The sequence below is a fragment of the Mastomys coucha genome, unplaced genomic scaffold, assembly GCF_008632895.1.
Source record: "Mastomys coucha isolate ucsf_1 unplaced genomic scaffold, UCSF_Mcou_1 pScaffold23, whole genome shotgun sequence".
Lineage (NCBI taxonomy): Eukaryota > Metazoa > Chordata > Mammalia > Rodentia > Muridae > Mastomys > Mastomys coucha.
In genome coordinates this window covers 36,020,782-36,039,018 of record NW_022196906.1, presented here as the reverse complement: position 1 = coordinate 36,039,018, position 18,237 = coordinate 36,020,782, and the positions used below count along the sequence as shown (strand labels likewise).

Here is an 18,237-nt window from a genome sequence, read left to right as displayed (position 1 = left end):
TTCCGGAGGAACCGCCAAACTGATTTCCAGAATGGTTGTACCAGTTTGCAATCCCACCAGCAATGCAGCCAGCATTCTTAACCACTGAGCCATCTATCTCTACAGTCCCCAAATTTATCTAGTATTGAGATTTATGGTAGCTGGAGGGATTTCTTCATAAATGTCTTTTAATGTAAGAAAAACAGTACAAGCTGATCTTTCAGAGAATTAACACAGGTTTGATCCACCATGCTTATCAACCTGGGAACAAGAGGCAAGGAGGGAGGTGCCAGAGCAGAGAAAGCTAGTAAATGCATGTGCAGCTGGGGTAGGGAAAGATCTGTAACAGAGGAGCCCATTCAAGGGCGTCCTGCGCAGCTTCTCTGTGGGACCATGGGTGAGGCAGGTGGGGCCTAGTGTGTAACTCTGCTTAGAAAGAGTCAGCGGATGAGGCTTCTTTATGGAAGACAGAACAGAAAGTATGTAAGATCCGGAGAGAAACTGGAAGGCACGGAGATGCCAGAGTAGAGAAGTTTGTAGGTGGAACCAACCCCAGAATTAGGAGGTCCAAATATGGATGAGAGGAGAGGGTTGGGATTAGAGGTAAGAGGCCTTCTGTCTCTAGACCTTGGCTTCCTCTTTTGGCTAGAGCCAGGGATAATAGAAATGAGTTCATCTCAAAATATGTCAAGAAGGGTTTCTTCCTCTCTGCCTTTTAAAAATACCCAGCAGTCTCCTTGTCATTTGCATATCCTCCAGGCTAGAGGAAGTACTTTAATCAGTACTTCTAATTGTGGAGAAGAGAACATGTCACCAGCCGCCCCCACACTAGCATCTGATCGGGAAGAATGGATTTCTCCCACGCCAGGACCAGGCTGCTGGCTCCTCTATCACTCTGCTCGGAGTCCAGATTGTAGCACCGACATCAAGTCTTCCGCTAGTGTGAAATGAGACTCTCCTCTTTCTGTTTCTTATCATCTTCCTGTGTGTGTGTGTTCATATGTGTGTGCATGTAGGCCAGAGGTTGAAGTTGTGCATCTTCCTCTATCTTATGAGTTATCAGTCCCTAGCCTATGTTTTTTTGAGATAGGGTCTTTCATTGAACTTGGAACTCACTGGCTACACTCTGTTCCCGTCTCCCCAGTGTTGGGATCGTAGGACACCGCACGCTGCCTTTCACGTGAAGTTTCAGCTCCTCATGCTCGGACAACAGCCGCTTGCTCTAATGGCTGTACCATGTCCCCGGTTCTATTTCTTCCTTTTAAAAGAGTCTGTTTTCTTTGATGAACATGGCCTTGACAGTCCATCTCAGGAGGAATTGGAAACAATCCTCACCTCCATTATTGCTAAGTGCTACAGGGCATTGTGGAACTATGTATGTGCAGGCAGCTGCAGAAATGACCCCTTGGCTCAATGCCGAAGTTATCTCTGCATGGCTACTATGGAGTCCTTTTCTTGACTTCCCAGTTAATTTTTCATTTGCTGGTTCACCAGATTTGGCATGTTTTGTGAGTGTGAGGAAGCCTGGGCACATCAGTGGTCTCCCCAGTTTCTGGTTGGTGCTTTATTTGAGGGGGTTAGCTTAGAGCATCGCCACTGGACTTTGACTTCCCTTCTAAGTTACAGTTGGGGTTAGTATGCATAGTGGTAGTTCAGGAGTCTAATACAGTGAACATTTCTTCAGTCTCCCCAGGCCATGGGACATGCCCACAAAGCTTGCACAAAACCATGTGACCCAGAGGATAGAAGCTCCACTATAGGGCAATGAGACTGACTCCAGAATTCACCCAGCCTCAGTACTTTCATCCCTTAAGCTGAGCTAAAAACTCTCCTATGAAAGCCTTGAGAGTGAATGTTCCGAGCAAGTGTGTGGCTAACACTGGGAGGAGAAAGAGGAGCCCTGGGAAGGATTCTTGGAGGACGGTGATTTGAACTTGGTCTCAGAACAGAGGAGGATTGAGTTCGTAGAAAGGGTGCCTCTATACAGAGGGATGAGGGTGCCTACCCTCTCAGAGGATGCCTTGCATGACCACTAAGCAGGAGACTGGTAGGATGTACTGGTAGGATGACTCCAGATGGTATGGGTTAGTGATGTCTGCAATGAACAGGCGGGAAAACACCCGAGGGACAGGCCACCAGGCTCTGAAGGTTCTCCTGTGCCCTGTCTGCTGTTGTACCATTGAGTCTGTGGCAGCTGGCGAAAATGCCTCTCACCCAAAGATTGTGAGCTTGGCACCAGGAACTTGATTCTTGCCTCCAGAAGAGCCCCAACTTTTGTCCCTCGCTAAGGAACAACCAAAGGCACATGCTTGAGGCAGAGTGTCATTTGTAGCTGGCACCACGTCATTCCTGTGTGGTTGTCCCCACAATGAAATGTCCGTGCTTTAGTGATTAACTAGGAAATGGTAACCGTTGCTTCTTCCTTCCAGGGGAATCGACCCCTATGACCAGCCAAACGCGATCTACATTGAGCGGCATGAACCCTTTGGGTTTTCCACAGTGTTCCGCAGTACAGACTTCTTCCAGTCCCGGGAAAACCAGGAAGTGATCCTGGAGGAAGTGAGAGACTTTCAGCTTCGGGACAAGTACATGTTTGCTACAAAGGTGGTGGTAAGTTGAGGATGCTCAGCAGTGCGATACTCCAGCAAGTCCTCTGTTGGGTCTGGCACCCACCTGGGTGAGTTTGCATGTCATCAGCTGGATGATAGATTTGAGGTAGCTTGGCTGAAGGATCCTGGTTGTCAGTGAACATGCCTGAAGAAGGTGGAAGGCCAGAGTGGAGAAATTTAGAGCAGGCAATCAAAGTATCAGAAAAATCTAGAAATCTGCTTGTCACCCTATAGCCAAGCATCCCAAAGATAGATTTCATTTTAGGAATGTGCTTGAGTGTATATGTTAGTATGTGTGTGCGTAGGCATTTGTGTGTTGTGGTGGACAAAGGTTGACCTCAGGTGGTTTTGTTGTTGTTGTTGTTTGTTTTGTTTTTTATTTTGTTTCCCTCTCTCTCCACTGTAGTTAGAGGCTTGGTGGTCAGTCAGCTCCAGGGATCCTTCCATCCCAACTTCCCCGGAACTACTGTGTCTGGTTCCTTACCCCACAGTGGGTCCTGGGGATTGAACTCAGGACTTCATGCTTGTTCAGCAAATGTTTCACCAACTCTCTTTAACTCCTAAAAACAAACTTCTTTGTACTCTCAGGAAAAAGACAGGAAGCATGGTGTTTGGAAGCTATGTTTCTTTAAATCCTGCTACCTGGTTTCCTTTCGATTTAGACTCATCTCTCAGAGATTTTTGGACACTTTCATTTACATGGCTCGTAGGATGTGTTGTCATTCCCGAGTGGAAGCTAATATTCAAAGAAAAGGAGTAATTAAGCTCCCAGCTGTCAGTAAGTCACTTAATGCTCAGCCTTGAGGAGGTCTGATTTGCAAGAGCCAGATGCTGAAACTGGAGGCTTCCAAGGAGAGCAGATGACTTAGCAGGACTCTGTGACCCTGTTCAAAGGGACTGAGCCTGCTCTGGCAAGGACACCTTGGATCCTTGCTCCTGGAAGCTGTGTCTTTGTCTACCAACCGGGGAAGGCCTCTAGTACCCAGGAGGTTGTCAATGCTTCCTGTCACTGTTAGCTGAGGGACTGAAGCCAGGGAAAGTGTTTATCTCTAGATTCTCATTCATTTATTTCTGCAGTTGGTAGCAGGCAGGCAGAAGCAGGTCAACCTCCTTGATAGCATCCTCGGGTACTGGCATGCAGGGAGGAAGGCCGGAGGAAGAGTACAGATGACTGAAAGCAGTAGACAGTCCCCAGTCTGTACCTTTCAAAGATGTGTTTTCTTATTTTATTACATTATATTTTATTAATTATTTTATTGCATTACATTTGTTTCCTTACTTAGTGCGTGTATGTTGCTATGTGGGTGTGCGTTCCTTGGTGGCGTGTGTGGAGGTCAAAGGCCAACTTGTGGGAGTCGTTTTTCTCCTTCAACCGTTTCATCCTGGGGATGGAACTCCAAGCACCAAGCTTGACCAAAAGCTCCTCTACTCCCGAGTTACCTCACTGTCCCGCAAAAGGTTCTGTCTTTAAAAGTTATTTAAAATTTTTTATTTATGTGTGTCTGTGTGTGGGTATACATATTAGTACAGGTGCCTGTGGAGGCCAAAGCTGTTAGCTCCCCTGGAGCTAGAGTCTGGATAGTGGTGAGCTGCTGCCTGACATGGCTGGGAATCGAACCTCTGTTCTCTGTGAGAGCCATACACACTCTTAATCTCATGGCCATCTTTCCAGCCCCCACAAATGATTTTTAAAACCACTGAATTGTGGCCATTTTTTTCTGCTTATATCGACTCCTAGGTCATCCCTTTCTTGCTTTGTCTACCTTTCTCATATACACCCATCTATGTAGGTGTAGGTGTAGATGTAGATGTATATACCCATATATATGTATATACACACATGTATATACACTTATACTTGTGCATACATACTTACATGCATACATACCTGCTTTCAGAGTAGCTCAAGAACGTACCCTGCACCAGTTACCTTGGAAATGAGTAGGCTAATGGAGAACAGGCAGAAGTGGAAACCAGGCCTCAGCTCTGATGTTTCGTGACCCAAATTGAATAACCCTGAGTTCTTTTTCAGCCTGCAATCTTATCTCTGGCTCCCCAGTGGCTATGGGCCTTTTCTCTTTGAAGTTGTTGGCTTGGAATTAATGTGTGCCTTCAAGTTTCCAGTTCTCACACAGATTGGCAGTGCCCTGGTTTGTTCTTGCCTTTGCCTGAGTGGAGCCTGAAGCAGATGGCTGTTGTTCCTTCTCTCAGCCTGTTTCCTAGATCTCATGTCCAACAGTTTAAGGTACAATAGCGGGAGCTGTCTGTTCCTCTGTGGCCTCGTAAGAGGCACAAAGGAGAACTTGCGGAGTTTCTATTACTCCTGGGGTCATATCTGATTTGATGGTCACTGATGTTAGACCCAGTAGCAGGTGTCTTAGTCAGGGTTTCTATTCCTGCACAAACATCATGACCAAGGAACAAGTTGGGGAGGAAAGGGTCTATTTAGCTTACTTCCATATTGCTGTTTATCACCAAGGAAGGCAGGACTGGAACTCAATCAGGTCAGGAAGCAGGAGCTGACGCAGAGGCCATGGAGGGATGTTCCTTACTGGCTTGCTTCCCCTGGCTTGCTCAGCCTGCTCTCTTATAGAACCCAAGACTTCCAGCCCAGGGATGGCACCACCCACAAGGGGCCCTACCTCCTTGATCACTAATTGAGAAAATGCTCTACAGCTGGGTCTCATGGAGGCACTTCCCCAACTGAAACTCCCTTCTCTGTGATAACTCCAGCCTGTGTCAAGTTGACACACAAAATCAGCAGTACAATTGACCCCTTGTCAACTTGACACACAAACACATCACTATTAAGCCTCAACCCTTACTTTCTTATTCATCCCCAGGATCTAAAGTCCCACAGTCTTTACATATTAAAAGTTCAATCTATTTAAAATGTCCAATATCTTTTAAAATTCAAAGTCTCTTAACTGTGGGCTGCACTAAAATAAATTCTTCCTTCAAGAGGGAAAAATATCAGGGCACAGTCACAATCAAAAGCAAAACCAATGTCTGGGATCCAACTCACGATCTTCTGGGCTCCTCTAAGGGCTTTGGTCACTTCTCCAGCTCTGCCCTTTGTAGCACACACCTTGTCTTCTAGGCTCCAGATGACTGTACTCCAGTGCTGCTGCTGTTCTTGGTGGTCATTCCTGGTACTGGCATCGCTATAACTAGGCTTCACCAATAGCCTCTCATAGACTCTCTTCAAGGTGCCAAGCCTCAACTCCTTTCCATGACCCGTTCAGTCCTGAGCCATCAATTGCAACTGAGGCTGCACCTTCACCAATGGCCTTCTGTGGGCTCTCACTGTGCCGAGCCTCAGCTGCTCTTCATGACCCCTTTATGCCTTCAAAACCAGTACCACCTGGGTGACTCTTACACATTACCAAGTCCTGCTGCAGCACAAGGTACAACCTTGGCTATCTCTGGAACACAGCCTCTTTGTGCTCTTAGAAAACACTTCCCAGAAGATGTGATGCTGGTCTCTTCTTAATCACCGCTAACTTCTTAGCTCCAGCTAACCAGCATCAATAGTCCCAGTAATGTAAAGTTTTCACTTTAGTAGTTCTGGTATCTTGTTAATCACAGCTGATACTTCAGCCCTAGCTAACCAGAACCACAGAATCTTCACAATCAAAACAACATGGCCCTGATGAGAGTCTTTAATCTTCTCTCTGAAATTTCACAAGCCAGGCCTCCATCTCTGCTCTGTTCTCAACATGATCTTCCAAGCTCCCACAGAATATCCCATAGAATTCTTAACAACCAGTGATTCTTCTAGCTCAAAGTTCCAAAGTCCTTCCACAGTCCTCCCCAAAACATGGTCAGGTTGTCACAGGAATACCCCACTATGCTGGTATCAATTTGCCTTAGTCAGGGTTTCTATTCCTGCAGAAACATCATGACCATGAACCAAGTTGGGGAGGAAAGGGTTTATTCAGCTTATTTCCACATTGCTGTTTATCACAAGGGAAGTCAGGACTGGAACTCAAGCAAGCCAGCAAGGAACATCTCCCCATGGCCTCTGCATCAGTTCCTGCTTCCTGACCTGCTTGAGTTCCAGTCCTGACTTCCCTTGTGATAAACAGCAATGTGGAAGTAAGCTGAATAAACCCTTTCTTCCCCAACTTGCTTCTTGGTCATGATGTTTGTGCAGGAATAGAAACCCTGACTAAGACAGCAGATATGAAGCAGAGTTGAACATATACTGCCTTGGATCCACACAATTTAAAAAAAAAAACAAAAACAAAAGAAAAAACCCAGACAAGGACATTTTTAAGTTTTGGGAGGGTGTATAGTTCCACCATGTTGATCACATTGAGAAATATAGGAGATAATGAAGCATGCTTCTGGGACATATCCACAGAGTGTTAAATGCAGGAGAAGGTACAGGGACCCCCATCCTACCCATAGGCTGGGGACCTACCTTGGACATAGTATTTTGTCACAGCAACAGGAAAGTAACTCCTATAGGATGCATGAATACAGGCCCATATGGTAAAGATGGAACGCAGGGCTTCCTACAGGCCAGGCAAGTCATTTACCTGTGTTATGACCTGCCTTTTAAAAAAATCTTTTTCTGAAACAAGATCTCTATACATAGCCCAGGCTCACTGTGAACTTGTAATCCTCCTAGCTCACTCTCCAAGTGTTGGGTGATAGGTGTGTCTTGCCATGTCTGATGAGCCATTATTTAATCTTCTTTGGTTCTTTAGCCACATTTGTGGTAGCTGATTTTGGCTTGCTGATTCTAATACTTACCCATGGATAGTTTACATGGAGACCTCTTCTTTCTTGTCAAAGTGGAGAGACAAAGATTGAAGAATGTATATTAGGCAAGCACTGTTCTACTGAGCCACATCTCACCATGTAGTCCAGCCTAGGTTTAGCCTTCCTGCTTTGGCCTGTGTAGTGGTGGATTGCATGTGTGTACCACCATGCCTGGCTCATCCTCTGTTCTAGACTGATTTCTGTTATTGTGATAAAACCCTCTGACCAAAAGCATCTTAGGAGACAGAAATGTTTATTTGGCTTATTCTTCCAAGATACAGTCAGTCCATCACTGACGGACGTCAGGGCTGGAACTGGAAATGAGGAAAACTACTTGCCGGCTCACTTCTCACATGCTCAGGCTTAGCTAGCTTTCTTATAGAGCCCAGGGAATGGTACTGCCCACAGTGGGCTGCCCCTCCTATATTAATGAACAGTCAAGACAATTCTGCATAGGTAGGCACATAGGCTAGTGTAATTGAGGCAACTCCTTAACCACTCAATGAATGCTTTCAGATGACTCTAGGCTATGGCAAACTGACAGCTACAGCTCACCAGTACATTTTGTTGAAAATTACACACTTACTGTGGCTCTTGATACCTATCCCTGGGTCTATGTTGTTGTCTTGCGATGTGTTCTTTATTGCACATATACAGAATTGTCTGTGGTTTACTTTAGCAGGCAGCCAGTGTTTGTTAGAATTTCCTTGGGTACTTTGCAGCAGTGAGTCTCTGCCCTTCTGCCTGGCAAGTTACAGAGTCACCCTCATCCCTTATGTCTGCCTTCTGCGGAGCCCTCCAGGTTAGCTGGAGGTGAGACAGACTCTGTTTTGTTCTTCCTGGGGCAAACTCATAGCTCTTGTGAGCTTTGCCTTAAAGATTCTTAGAAATCTTTCAGAGCTTTTCAAATGATGCCTCTTAGGGCTATTTTCTTTCTGGGTTTTTCTTTTTAAGCTTTGGTTAGCCCTAGCTGTGGATGCTGCCTCTGGCAATCTCGACGTTAAAGTGCCAGTTGTCAGTTGCTGTCCCCAGGCACACCCTGACTGGCTATTAGACTTGGTGTGTGTGTGTGTGTGTGTGTGTGTGTGTGTGTGTGTGTGTGTATGTGTGTATGTGTTGGGGATTGGGGGTCAGGTTTCAGGCAGATAAGCCCAGAGCCTGAACCTTTCCTATGAGCTAACAGGTAGGAAATGTACTGGTAATTTTCTGACTATATTTTGGGGATGGAGTTTTAGAGCTCCTTACCTTGTTGTTCTGGAAATGTTTTTAATTAATGGCAACTTCATACACTTTATTGTGGTCCTTTTTCAATCTATAAAGAAGAACAGTTTATATTGATCTTCATCACCCTCATTCATCTTCAGCATTCCTTACAGATGCCAGCCCCATTAGCTGTTTACCTTTTCATTATTTAACCTGTTTTCCTTAGAATAGCTTTTCACTTCTTACAAATTATGTATTTTTATTAATTTCTTTATAATTTCATGTATATATACAATATACTTTGATAATATTCTTTCCATGCTCCTCCCCCTAACTTTTTCTGGCTCCCCCCCCCTACATCTCTACAACTTATCTTCTTTGTTGTTTGTTTTGTTTTAATGTATAACTCTCTGAGTCCAGTTTACACTGCCATGGGGTGCTGCACCATCCCCTGGAACATGGCTGACCTACCAGGGACCACATTCTAGGAGAAAACCAACTCTCGCTCCCAGATGCCATCCTCCCCAATAGCTCCTCTGCTACAGGTAGAGGCTTATGAGCACCTCACCCCCATGCTGGAATGTCCCCTGGCTCGATGTGGTGCTTGACTGGTGCAGGCAGTCATAGCTATGTGAGTTCATGAATTCTTTGGTCCTGTTATATCCAGAAGACATTGTTTTGCCCAGCTCCTCTTTGACTACTGGTTCTTAGAATCTTTTCTGCAACATTCCCTGAAACCTCGGTGAGGATGGATGTTCTATAGGCATCCCCTTTATGGCTGATGCTCCCCTGATGCTTATCCTCTGCACTTTGGCCAATTGTGAGTTTCTGTGTTAACCACCGTCCTCCATACAAAAACACTTCTCTGATAAAGACTGACAGCAGCACTAATCTATGGGTTTAGAAGTATTTATTTGGAAGACACTTTTAATACTATGTCCATTTAGCAACACAATAGTAGTAGGTTTACCCCTGTGCCTGTGAGCTTCCCAACTATGAGCTCTTGGTCAGGTTTAGTTTCAGGCAATTTTTTCCTGTATGGAGCAGGCCTCTTAAGTCTAACCGGAAAGCCACTGGTTATTGCTATACCATTTATTCTACTCTTGCACCTATGGGCATTTCTTGCCATTTTGATCATTTTATATCTCACAGAGATCATAGCCAGATGGGACTGTTGGTGATTTTTTCTCCTTAGTGGCTTTCTTTTCTTTTCTTTCTTTCTTTTTTTTTTTTTTAATTTGAAAAACCATTTATTTCACTGGAAAGTTCTCCAAATTTGTAAGTCTGGTCTTTGGGCCAAAAAAGAAAACTAGGAGCAGTGATTCTCATCAAGGTCACTCCCAAATCCAATACCTACTGCAGTCAGGAGGCAGGGAGGAGATAGCACAGACCCGACCAGTTTCTGTATAGGAGGCATGCTGGGAGAACAGAACTAGAACGGGAAGCTATAGAAGAATAAACAGGAGAAGAGGAAATTGAGCAGGAAAGGGAATAGGAAAGAGAAAGAACTTAACGAGGTAAACTAAGGGCCATGGTTTCCTTGGTGCTTTCATACTTCCTCTGGTACTGTAGAAGCTAGTTGTAGTTTATCTATGCATTATTTATGTTTCTTTTCCTTTACATGAGGTCTTGTTATGCTACCTAGGCTGGTCTCTAACTCCTAGGCTCAAGTGATTCTCTTACTTCAGCCTCCTGAGTATCTGGGATGTGCCAGTCTGATTAGTGTTGTGACTGGGATGAAAGACTGTAGGGAAAGACTTTAAAAGGGAAAGGTTGGTTTTGACCCAGGACTTCAGAGCTTTCAGTGTGTAACAGTGGGGAGAATGGTGCAGGGCAGGGTAGCTCACTTCACTTCATGATATTCTGGAGCAGAGAAGCCCACGCTGGATGGCTTGCTCCTCTCCCTCTTTTTATTTCACCTGGGCCCCTAGCCAGCCTGAGGACAGTGCCTCTGTGTGTTCCGAGTAAGTCATCTCCCTTTCATTAATCCTCTTTTGGAAATGCCCCATGCACACACCCAGAGATGAGCTTTCCTGATCCCTTAGATGTTTCTTAGTGCAATCAGGTTGACAGAGATGGGTCACTGGGTGGGAGGAGAAGCCTGGGCCACTGTGCTGGGTTTCTGTGTTTCCCGTGATGATTGGCTGAAGCTTTGTCATTGATCCAGAGGGGATTGCACCACTGCCAGCTCTTAGCTACTGTTCAGGTCGCCCGGCACCCTGGGAGGCCTCCTGATCTTCACCCCTTCTTGCTGAACCACTATGAAACTTGAAAAGCTCCTGACATCCTTGGCCTTTGTAGTTAAGAATATTCCATTTCTCAGTTCCTCCTTGATGACTCATGGCTTTTTTTTTTTTCTTTTTTCTTTTTGGCTTTACTATCATCTCAGATCCACACTGAAATCCACATCATTTGCTTATCAGAGCCGAAAATGCAAAACTTAAAAAAAAAAAAACAAACCTGTCCATAAAGTATCAAATTCTGTAACATCCACCCAAATGAACACATTTAAATAAGCCCTCGTTGTTGCACACGGTGGTAGGTCTAGTAATGGACTCAGCCTGTCAGGATATCAATGCAGAAAGTAAGTTTTGCAAGCTGAATATAGTGACTTATCCCTGGAACCCCAGCACTTAGGTACAGCAGGAGAATCAGCAGTTCAAGGCTATGTAGCCCCAGTTGGACAGTGTGTTCAAGGCCAGCCTGGGCTACATGAGATTTTTGTCTTAGAAGAAAGAAATAATAATCCTTTTTCTAAACACTTAATTCTCTTCTTAGAGTTTGCCCTAGAAATGGTGTGCACATGTGAAGGAGGAGTGTATTCTCGTGTGCTCGACGAGAAAGTACTTCTGGAAATCACCAGCGTCCGGCATCACTTGTGAAATGGAATGATGTCTGAGACACATGATTAATGAGGAAAGGCTAAACTGTGCTTTGGCAGGGTTCACATCCACTGTTCATGAAGGAATTGCTCAGTAGTTTCTCTCTTATGACCCAGTTAGTGTGCCAAAGATTGGATTGCACACATCAGGTTGGAATTGTATTAGGCCACTGAGAACACCACTAGAAATCAGAGTGACAGCCAAGATGGGCATGGTGTCTCTTTCTTATGCTGCCTCGGGTAGACCAGCAAGCTGTGGCTACGGTCATGATTGTGTCTTTCCATTCCAATGTCCAGTGGAGTTATCCCGATTCTTAACATGTCCTCACTGGCCATTGAGTCTCCACCTAGGTAGGAAGACTTCGGAAAACCAGAATGGCCAAAATGATATCTCCACCAGCTGATTTGGTACCCCCCCTGCCCCCAGGTAGTTCTCCTCCAAACCAACATGCTATCTTTCTTGGCATCTCATTAACCAGTGCTTGACTGTGTGACTATACATGTATAGAATACATGTAGAGAAAGAATACATTAGAGAAAGAATGGAGATTTTTACTCTGGATGGTAGTCAGGACCCTGTTGTTTAGGGGTGAAGGGAGGCTCGGTGTTAGGGGAAGGCACGGTGTTGACTGTCACTGTGTTGGGATGTTTGTGTGTGACCGTGCAGGTACATAGAACTTCTGCTAGTGGACACTCTGGAAGGTGGAATGGGGAAGAACTCTTCACTTTATCTTACACTGATTTGTACTGTCAAGTCTGTTCCACGGGGCTTACTAATAAGTGTTAAAAAGTAAAAAGGCCAACTAACAAAACCCTGTGGTTTATTGAGAAAAGCATCAGAGCCTGACAATGCCCGCACAGTCAGTAGTGTGTCATGATTTAATTGCTAATATTTTTCTTGATGGCCATAAAACAATACAATAACACTTTCAGAATACCTTAGAGTGAACCTGAATTATCTCAGGTAAGGAACAATTTTCTCAGAAGCAGGGAAAGAATGCCTTTTGAGATTTTGAAAAAAATTGATGTATGGTAGTCTATGAATTTGTATTTATGGGATAAGAGTGACATGCATATATATGTATACTACACATAATATACATACGCACACAAACACAGAGAGAGAGAGAGAAAGAGAGAGAAAGAGAGAGAGAGAGAAAGAGAGAGAGAGAGAGAGAGAGATAGTATTTGTCTTTCTAAGTGAGGCTTATCTCCAGTTATCTACGTTCTTGTACACATGTCACGATTTAATTGTTCTGTAGGACTGAATAAAATTTATTGTGCAAATGTATCACATTTTCTTCATCCGATCCTTTGCCCATGGGCATCTGGATTGGTTCCCTTTCCTAGTTATTGTGGTGTAAACTTGGATGTGCAAGGATCTCTGCTGGGCCAGAGCAGGTTTGATGTTTTAGTTTTGAGGAACCCTCAAGCTAACAGCAGTAGTTGGCTGCTCCAGTTCACACTTCTACATCAGGTGGCCTCTTTCTCCACACACTTGCCTCCATTGGGTGTCATTTATTTTCTTGATGACAGCCATTTTGACTAGTGTGAAACAGAATCTCAAAGCAGGCTTCGTTCTTGTGTCCCTGATGGCTAAAGACATGGAACACTTTTGAATTTATTTATTGGCTCTTGTATTTCTTCTGTTGAAACTTCCAGCAGATGCTGGGCCTTTGGCTCTACTGGAAATTGTCTTGTTTTGGGGAACAGAGTTTAGTGAAAAAATATAACGTGCAATATATGTATTTCATGGGCGTGTGTATTCGTTGGTAGTCATGAAGATCTTTGGATGCATAGGACAATTTAACATTCTCATGACCCAGAAATGGCTTAAAATCTCTAATGTAAGGTGGGCTACTCAGCATTGTTGATTGCAATGTTCTACCAGACAGACAGTATATGTGTGTGTGTGTATACACATATACACACATATACATATGTATATATGTGTATATATGTATATATGCATATACATATATATATACATATATATATATAATTTATATCCTACTTGATGAGGAATGTTCAGAGATTGGATCACAGAATTACCAAGCATTCTGCAAAGTCTTGCAAATTGAAGCCTTTTTGAGCTTTGTATAAGCGTGTGGCTGAGCTCACCTGTGCAGGCTTAAAGCTGCAGGCTCTGCTCTGTCTGAACTCCATGGCTTTCTCCCTCCCTACTACTCTTCTTCACACATGGGTGGCCTCCACCACCCTCCCTGTGTCCTTTTCCCTGTCATACCACTGTCCCTCTTCCTCTGATACCCTTAGACTGTCTGTAGGAACTGTAGATTGAGCGTCCAGTAAGTACTAAACAGCTCACCTCTGAGCTGATATTGTAAAAACAGAAGAGGGACCGAGTCACAGACTGCTTTGTGTTTTCAGCAGAATCAGAGGGCTTTGACCTGTTTTCTTTTCCCCATGTTTTGAGGGACTGTCATCTGGCACAGTTAATTTTCCTCTCCTCTCCTTGGCAGCATCTTCCGGGCAGCCAGCAGCAGTCATCTGTCCAGCTCTGGGTCTCCTTTGGCCGGAAGCCTATGAGAGCAGCCCAGTTTGTCACAAAGCATCCCGTTAATGTGAGTGAGGTCTGCTGGAAGCCGGGAGGGGGAGGACGCTTGTCTCCAAGCATCATGGGAATGTCCTGCTGGTGTGAGCATTTTACATTCTCCCCATGGGCACCCTCTAGAGAGGCCACTGAAGAGACCTGTTATACTCTGGGCCTGTTGGTCTGCTGTTGTGCACTTCACTGTTGGAAGTGGAGCTGAATGGGAATCCTTTTCCTGCTTTAAGTGCAGTAAGATTGGCAGAAGGGTCAGTGCTGGTCAGTGGCCTCATATGCTAGTCCTCAGGCAATGGAAAATTTATATGTGGCATTTACTTACTAACCACATGCTATATTCCTTGCAGGTAGCTAAGCCTCTAAAAGGGGATATATTTGGGTTCTGCTTTTATAGAAACAGATAGGTTAGAAAGACCAAGAACAGAGTGTAGAAAGCATACACAGTGCTCAAATGAATTCAATATTAGTACATACCTCAAATGAATTCAGCATTAGTACATACTGATTGCTGGGAAGGCACAGTAGATCACCAGGGTAGAGTCTGCAGTGAGGAGCTTACCTTGGAAGGCTTTGGCATCAGCCTGTGCTTGATAGCTCAGAGGGTATGTAACAGAAATGATGATCAGGTCTGTCTAGTTTCTATGGATTCTCTTAGTCTCCTGAGGGAAAAGAAGAGGAAATGAAATGTGTGTTAATCTATATTGTGCCTTGTGTTAATAAAAGATCTGCTGGGGAAAATGAGGAGACATCATTACCAAAAAGAGGTTTCTAGGTCATTTATGGAGGTCATAGGCCCGTTCTTTTCTTGCACTTTACCAGCAAGCTCTATGTATAGACCAGTCATGGATACTTGGAAGTAAAAATTATTTCAGTTTTGTCAGTTTGGGGCCTAGCTGTGCCTTTATACCCACTTTCATCACCGGGACACGTGGAATCATTGCCTGCATGTGTGTATAAAACCCCCAGGGATCATTGGGTTTTTAACTATTTGTTTTCTGACTTTGGCTTCCGAAGGAATATTACATCGCTGATGCCTCCGAGGACCAGGTGTTTGTGTGTGTGAGCCACAGCAACAACAGTACTAACCTATACATCTCAGAGGCGGAGGGGCTGAAATTCTCCCTATCCTTGGAGAATGTGCTGTATTATAGCCCAGGAGGGGCTGGCAGTGATACCTTGGTGAGGTAAGGCGAACCCCCAGCCACCAGTCTTGGGCCAGTCAGGCCACCAGACTCTTCTTACCTTAGTGGTTTGCAATATTAGTTGTCCAGGGGACCTTGCTTGAGGTACTTTCGAAGTGTGTACCACCACCTCCACTCCTGGATCAGGTGTCCTCAGACTGCAATTGAATTGGTCTAGGGTTATGGTTCAGGTTGTCCCCCAGGGGATTTTTGTGTGTGGCCAAGGCTAAGCACTACTGTTCTTGGTAACACTTAGGACCTCAGCTACTTAGTTAGCCATTCCCTTGGGTTTTGAGGTATCTGAACCAATGGGAAAGACCGGTTGGAAGATACTGTCACTTCAGGGAACACAAGGGCCCTGCTTCCAAGTGACTGATTGACAGCCTCTCTTAGAGATAATGATAAGGTGATGTGTGATAGCAAAGTCCCCAGTGTCATTGTACCTTTAACTGCAGTCACAAATGTAGGGCTGTTTGTTACCCATAGTACTAGGTGCTTTTTGAGTGCTACCTTCTCTGAGGGCTTGGGAGCAGTTGAGGACTCCGGATTTAATTTTCTGCATGTTTGGCATACATGGAATCATAGGATGGTATGTGGCCTTCTGGATCTGGCTTCTAGCGTGTGTGCAAGGTTCATCCTCATTGGCTGAATGTTAACATCTCACTTCTTTCTGTGGGTGAATGATAGAGTTTACATGTCTTAATAATTAAGATTGATGAACCATTGTCCCTCAGGTCTTTCAGTGACTTTAATTTTCGTACCCCACCCCCACCCTACCACTTTGGAGACTCCCATGTCTATGGAGTGACTAACACAGCCCAATGATGACTTTATCATTTTACTCATTTGTCATATAGTCAGATGAATTTCTCATGGTAGGACAGAGTGGGAACCCCACCCTACCCCACCCCTGGAGAGGACCACCAAGGAAGGAGTCCACAGTTATGTGACCATATGGCTTTGTCACACCTGTAAACTGCCTTTTATGTGTGACAGTTTCCTCCCGTGGTGCCTGAGACTGCCATGCATCATCCATTGAGATATTGAAAAGAGATTTGTGTTGACAGTGGTAGGCCAGCATCCTGTTGAGCTTTCTTCATATGGCCAGGCTTTATCTCAGGGCAACAGGGGATCAGATGTGCTCAGTTCAATGAGCTGTTATTCTCAGACAGATGAAATGGGGTAAGGGCGAATTATCAGATGTGTCAGCAGGCTGGTTTAGAATAAACAGCTCGACTGAGTAGGTCAGTGCTGAGTACGTCAGATGCTGACAAAGTGGCTCTTATTTCCTTAAAGAAGAGGAATGAGAACTCTTAGCAAGGGACTCACTTTCGCTTTTGTGGGTTGTGCTTGGAGGAATCTCATGGGAAGCCATAGCAAGTTGTAGGACTCATATAGGAACTAATGTGCTAACAATGTGGCAGACCCGTAGGGACAACGTTGGAGGGAACACTTGGTTCAGTCAGTGGTGGGGATGATAGTTAGTGTGTAGATGCATGGGGTATGGCTAAAGGGGAAACTTAGTTAATTTTCTGGCAAGTTTCAGCCCCATAGTGCCTGAGAAAGGAGGGGAGAAGTGCTTTGGAGTGGGTTGGTGGAGATGAGGGGAGAAAATAAGCTCTCAGAAGAGAGGGCAGACATGAAATCTGTTGTTCTTAGTGCAAGCCAAAAAGGGGAATGAAGGCGTAGATTAACATCAGAGCAGAGGATTGTGAGGCAAAAGCTGACAGGAAGTCAATGCTAAAACTCCTAGAAGATAGGGAGAAGAACCACGTCTTGAAAGAAACCCAGGCCTCCCACATGGGCATAACAAGCAGTGAGCCTCAGGATGGTATGTTCCAAAGTAAGAGAGCTGAGATGAGTGTGCAGAGGCCAGAGCCCATTATCCCACTCCCCAATAGAGACCCAAGGAATCCCACATCACACATGGGCTTAGTCTGCACCCCAGTATTTAGTGGGAAGGGCTTTTCTCATCCTGCCAACCGAGAACAGCTTCATTGGCGCTACGTATTTCTTCTCTTTCCTGCAGCAGAGGTTGCTGTGTGTCTCCCTGTCTGAGGTGGTACAGCCATCATCCAGCTCAGGGGACTCCTAGGACATATGACGGGCACTTGGGAGCTTTATTGTGCAGTCCATGGCTCAGAAACCCTGACATAAAGGGCACTTGTACAGTTTTAAAAGCCACACGTGAACCATGGTGACCGTTCCTCATAGATGTTATGTTTATAATGAGTGTGCAATGTGAGTGAAAAACTCCTTTCCAGTGAGCTCTTAGAGTAGCAAGTGAAACCTAGGCAGTCCTTACTGTCCTGTTAGCCAGAGTAGCCTCAGGCTTTATAGAGATGTCCTTGTTGCCTCTACTGTTTCACTGCAAACCAGCAATAGATGCTGCTAGAACTCTTGACAGGGAACCCTGTGTTTAGTGTTTAATAATTATATTTCTGGAGAACAGATTAGACTGTGAGCCTCAGCATTGCTACCAGTATCTTGCGTACCTGGCTCAAGGCTCCGCACTTATCCAGGCTTCTTGAAGGATTTGGCTCGATAGTCACAGTGAAGCTGATCTTGCTCTGTTAACTTTTTTTTTTAAGTTTATTTATTTATTATTTTTTTAGTATTTATTTTATGTATATGAATACACTGTCGCTGTCTTCAGACACACCAGAAGAGGGTGTCAGATCCCATTAGAGATGGTTGTGAGTCAACATGTGGTTGCTGGGAATTGGACTCAGGACCTCTGGAAGAGCAGCCAGTGCTCTGAACCGCTGAGCCATCTCTCCGGCCCACTTTTTAAAGACCTTTTCTACATTCTAAATGTCCTTTGAGGAGTTGTTGGTTAGCTGAGCACCCTGGCCCTTAAAAACAATTTTAATTTATGCATATGTATACACACACACACACACACACACACACACACACACACACATACACATACACACATTTAAGAGCAAGTTATTTAACTCTAAAGAAATAAGGTATGAGCTGGGCAGTGGTGGTGCATGCCTTTAATCCCAGCACTTGGGAGGCAGAGGCAGATGGATTTCTGAG

The 18,237-nt window shown here is 44.8% G+C and overlaps 1 protein-coding gene across 1 annotated transcript in view; it reads left to right on the top strand.

Moving 5' to 3' along the window:
* Sorl1 (sortilin related receptor 1) overlaps positions 1-18,237 on the top strand; it is a 163,470-nt gene that overhangs the window by 41,510 nt on the left and 103,723 nt on the right. The window contains exons 6-8 of the mRNA XM_031345625.1: positions 2,409-2,589; positions 13,923-14,024; positions 15,023-15,192. Coding sequence (XP_031201485.1) covers positions 2,409-2,589; positions 13,923-14,024; positions 15,023-15,192 — 453 coding nt within the window. The remainder of the gene's footprint in view (positions 1-2,408; positions 2,590-13,922; positions 14,025-15,022; positions 15,193-18,237) is intronic.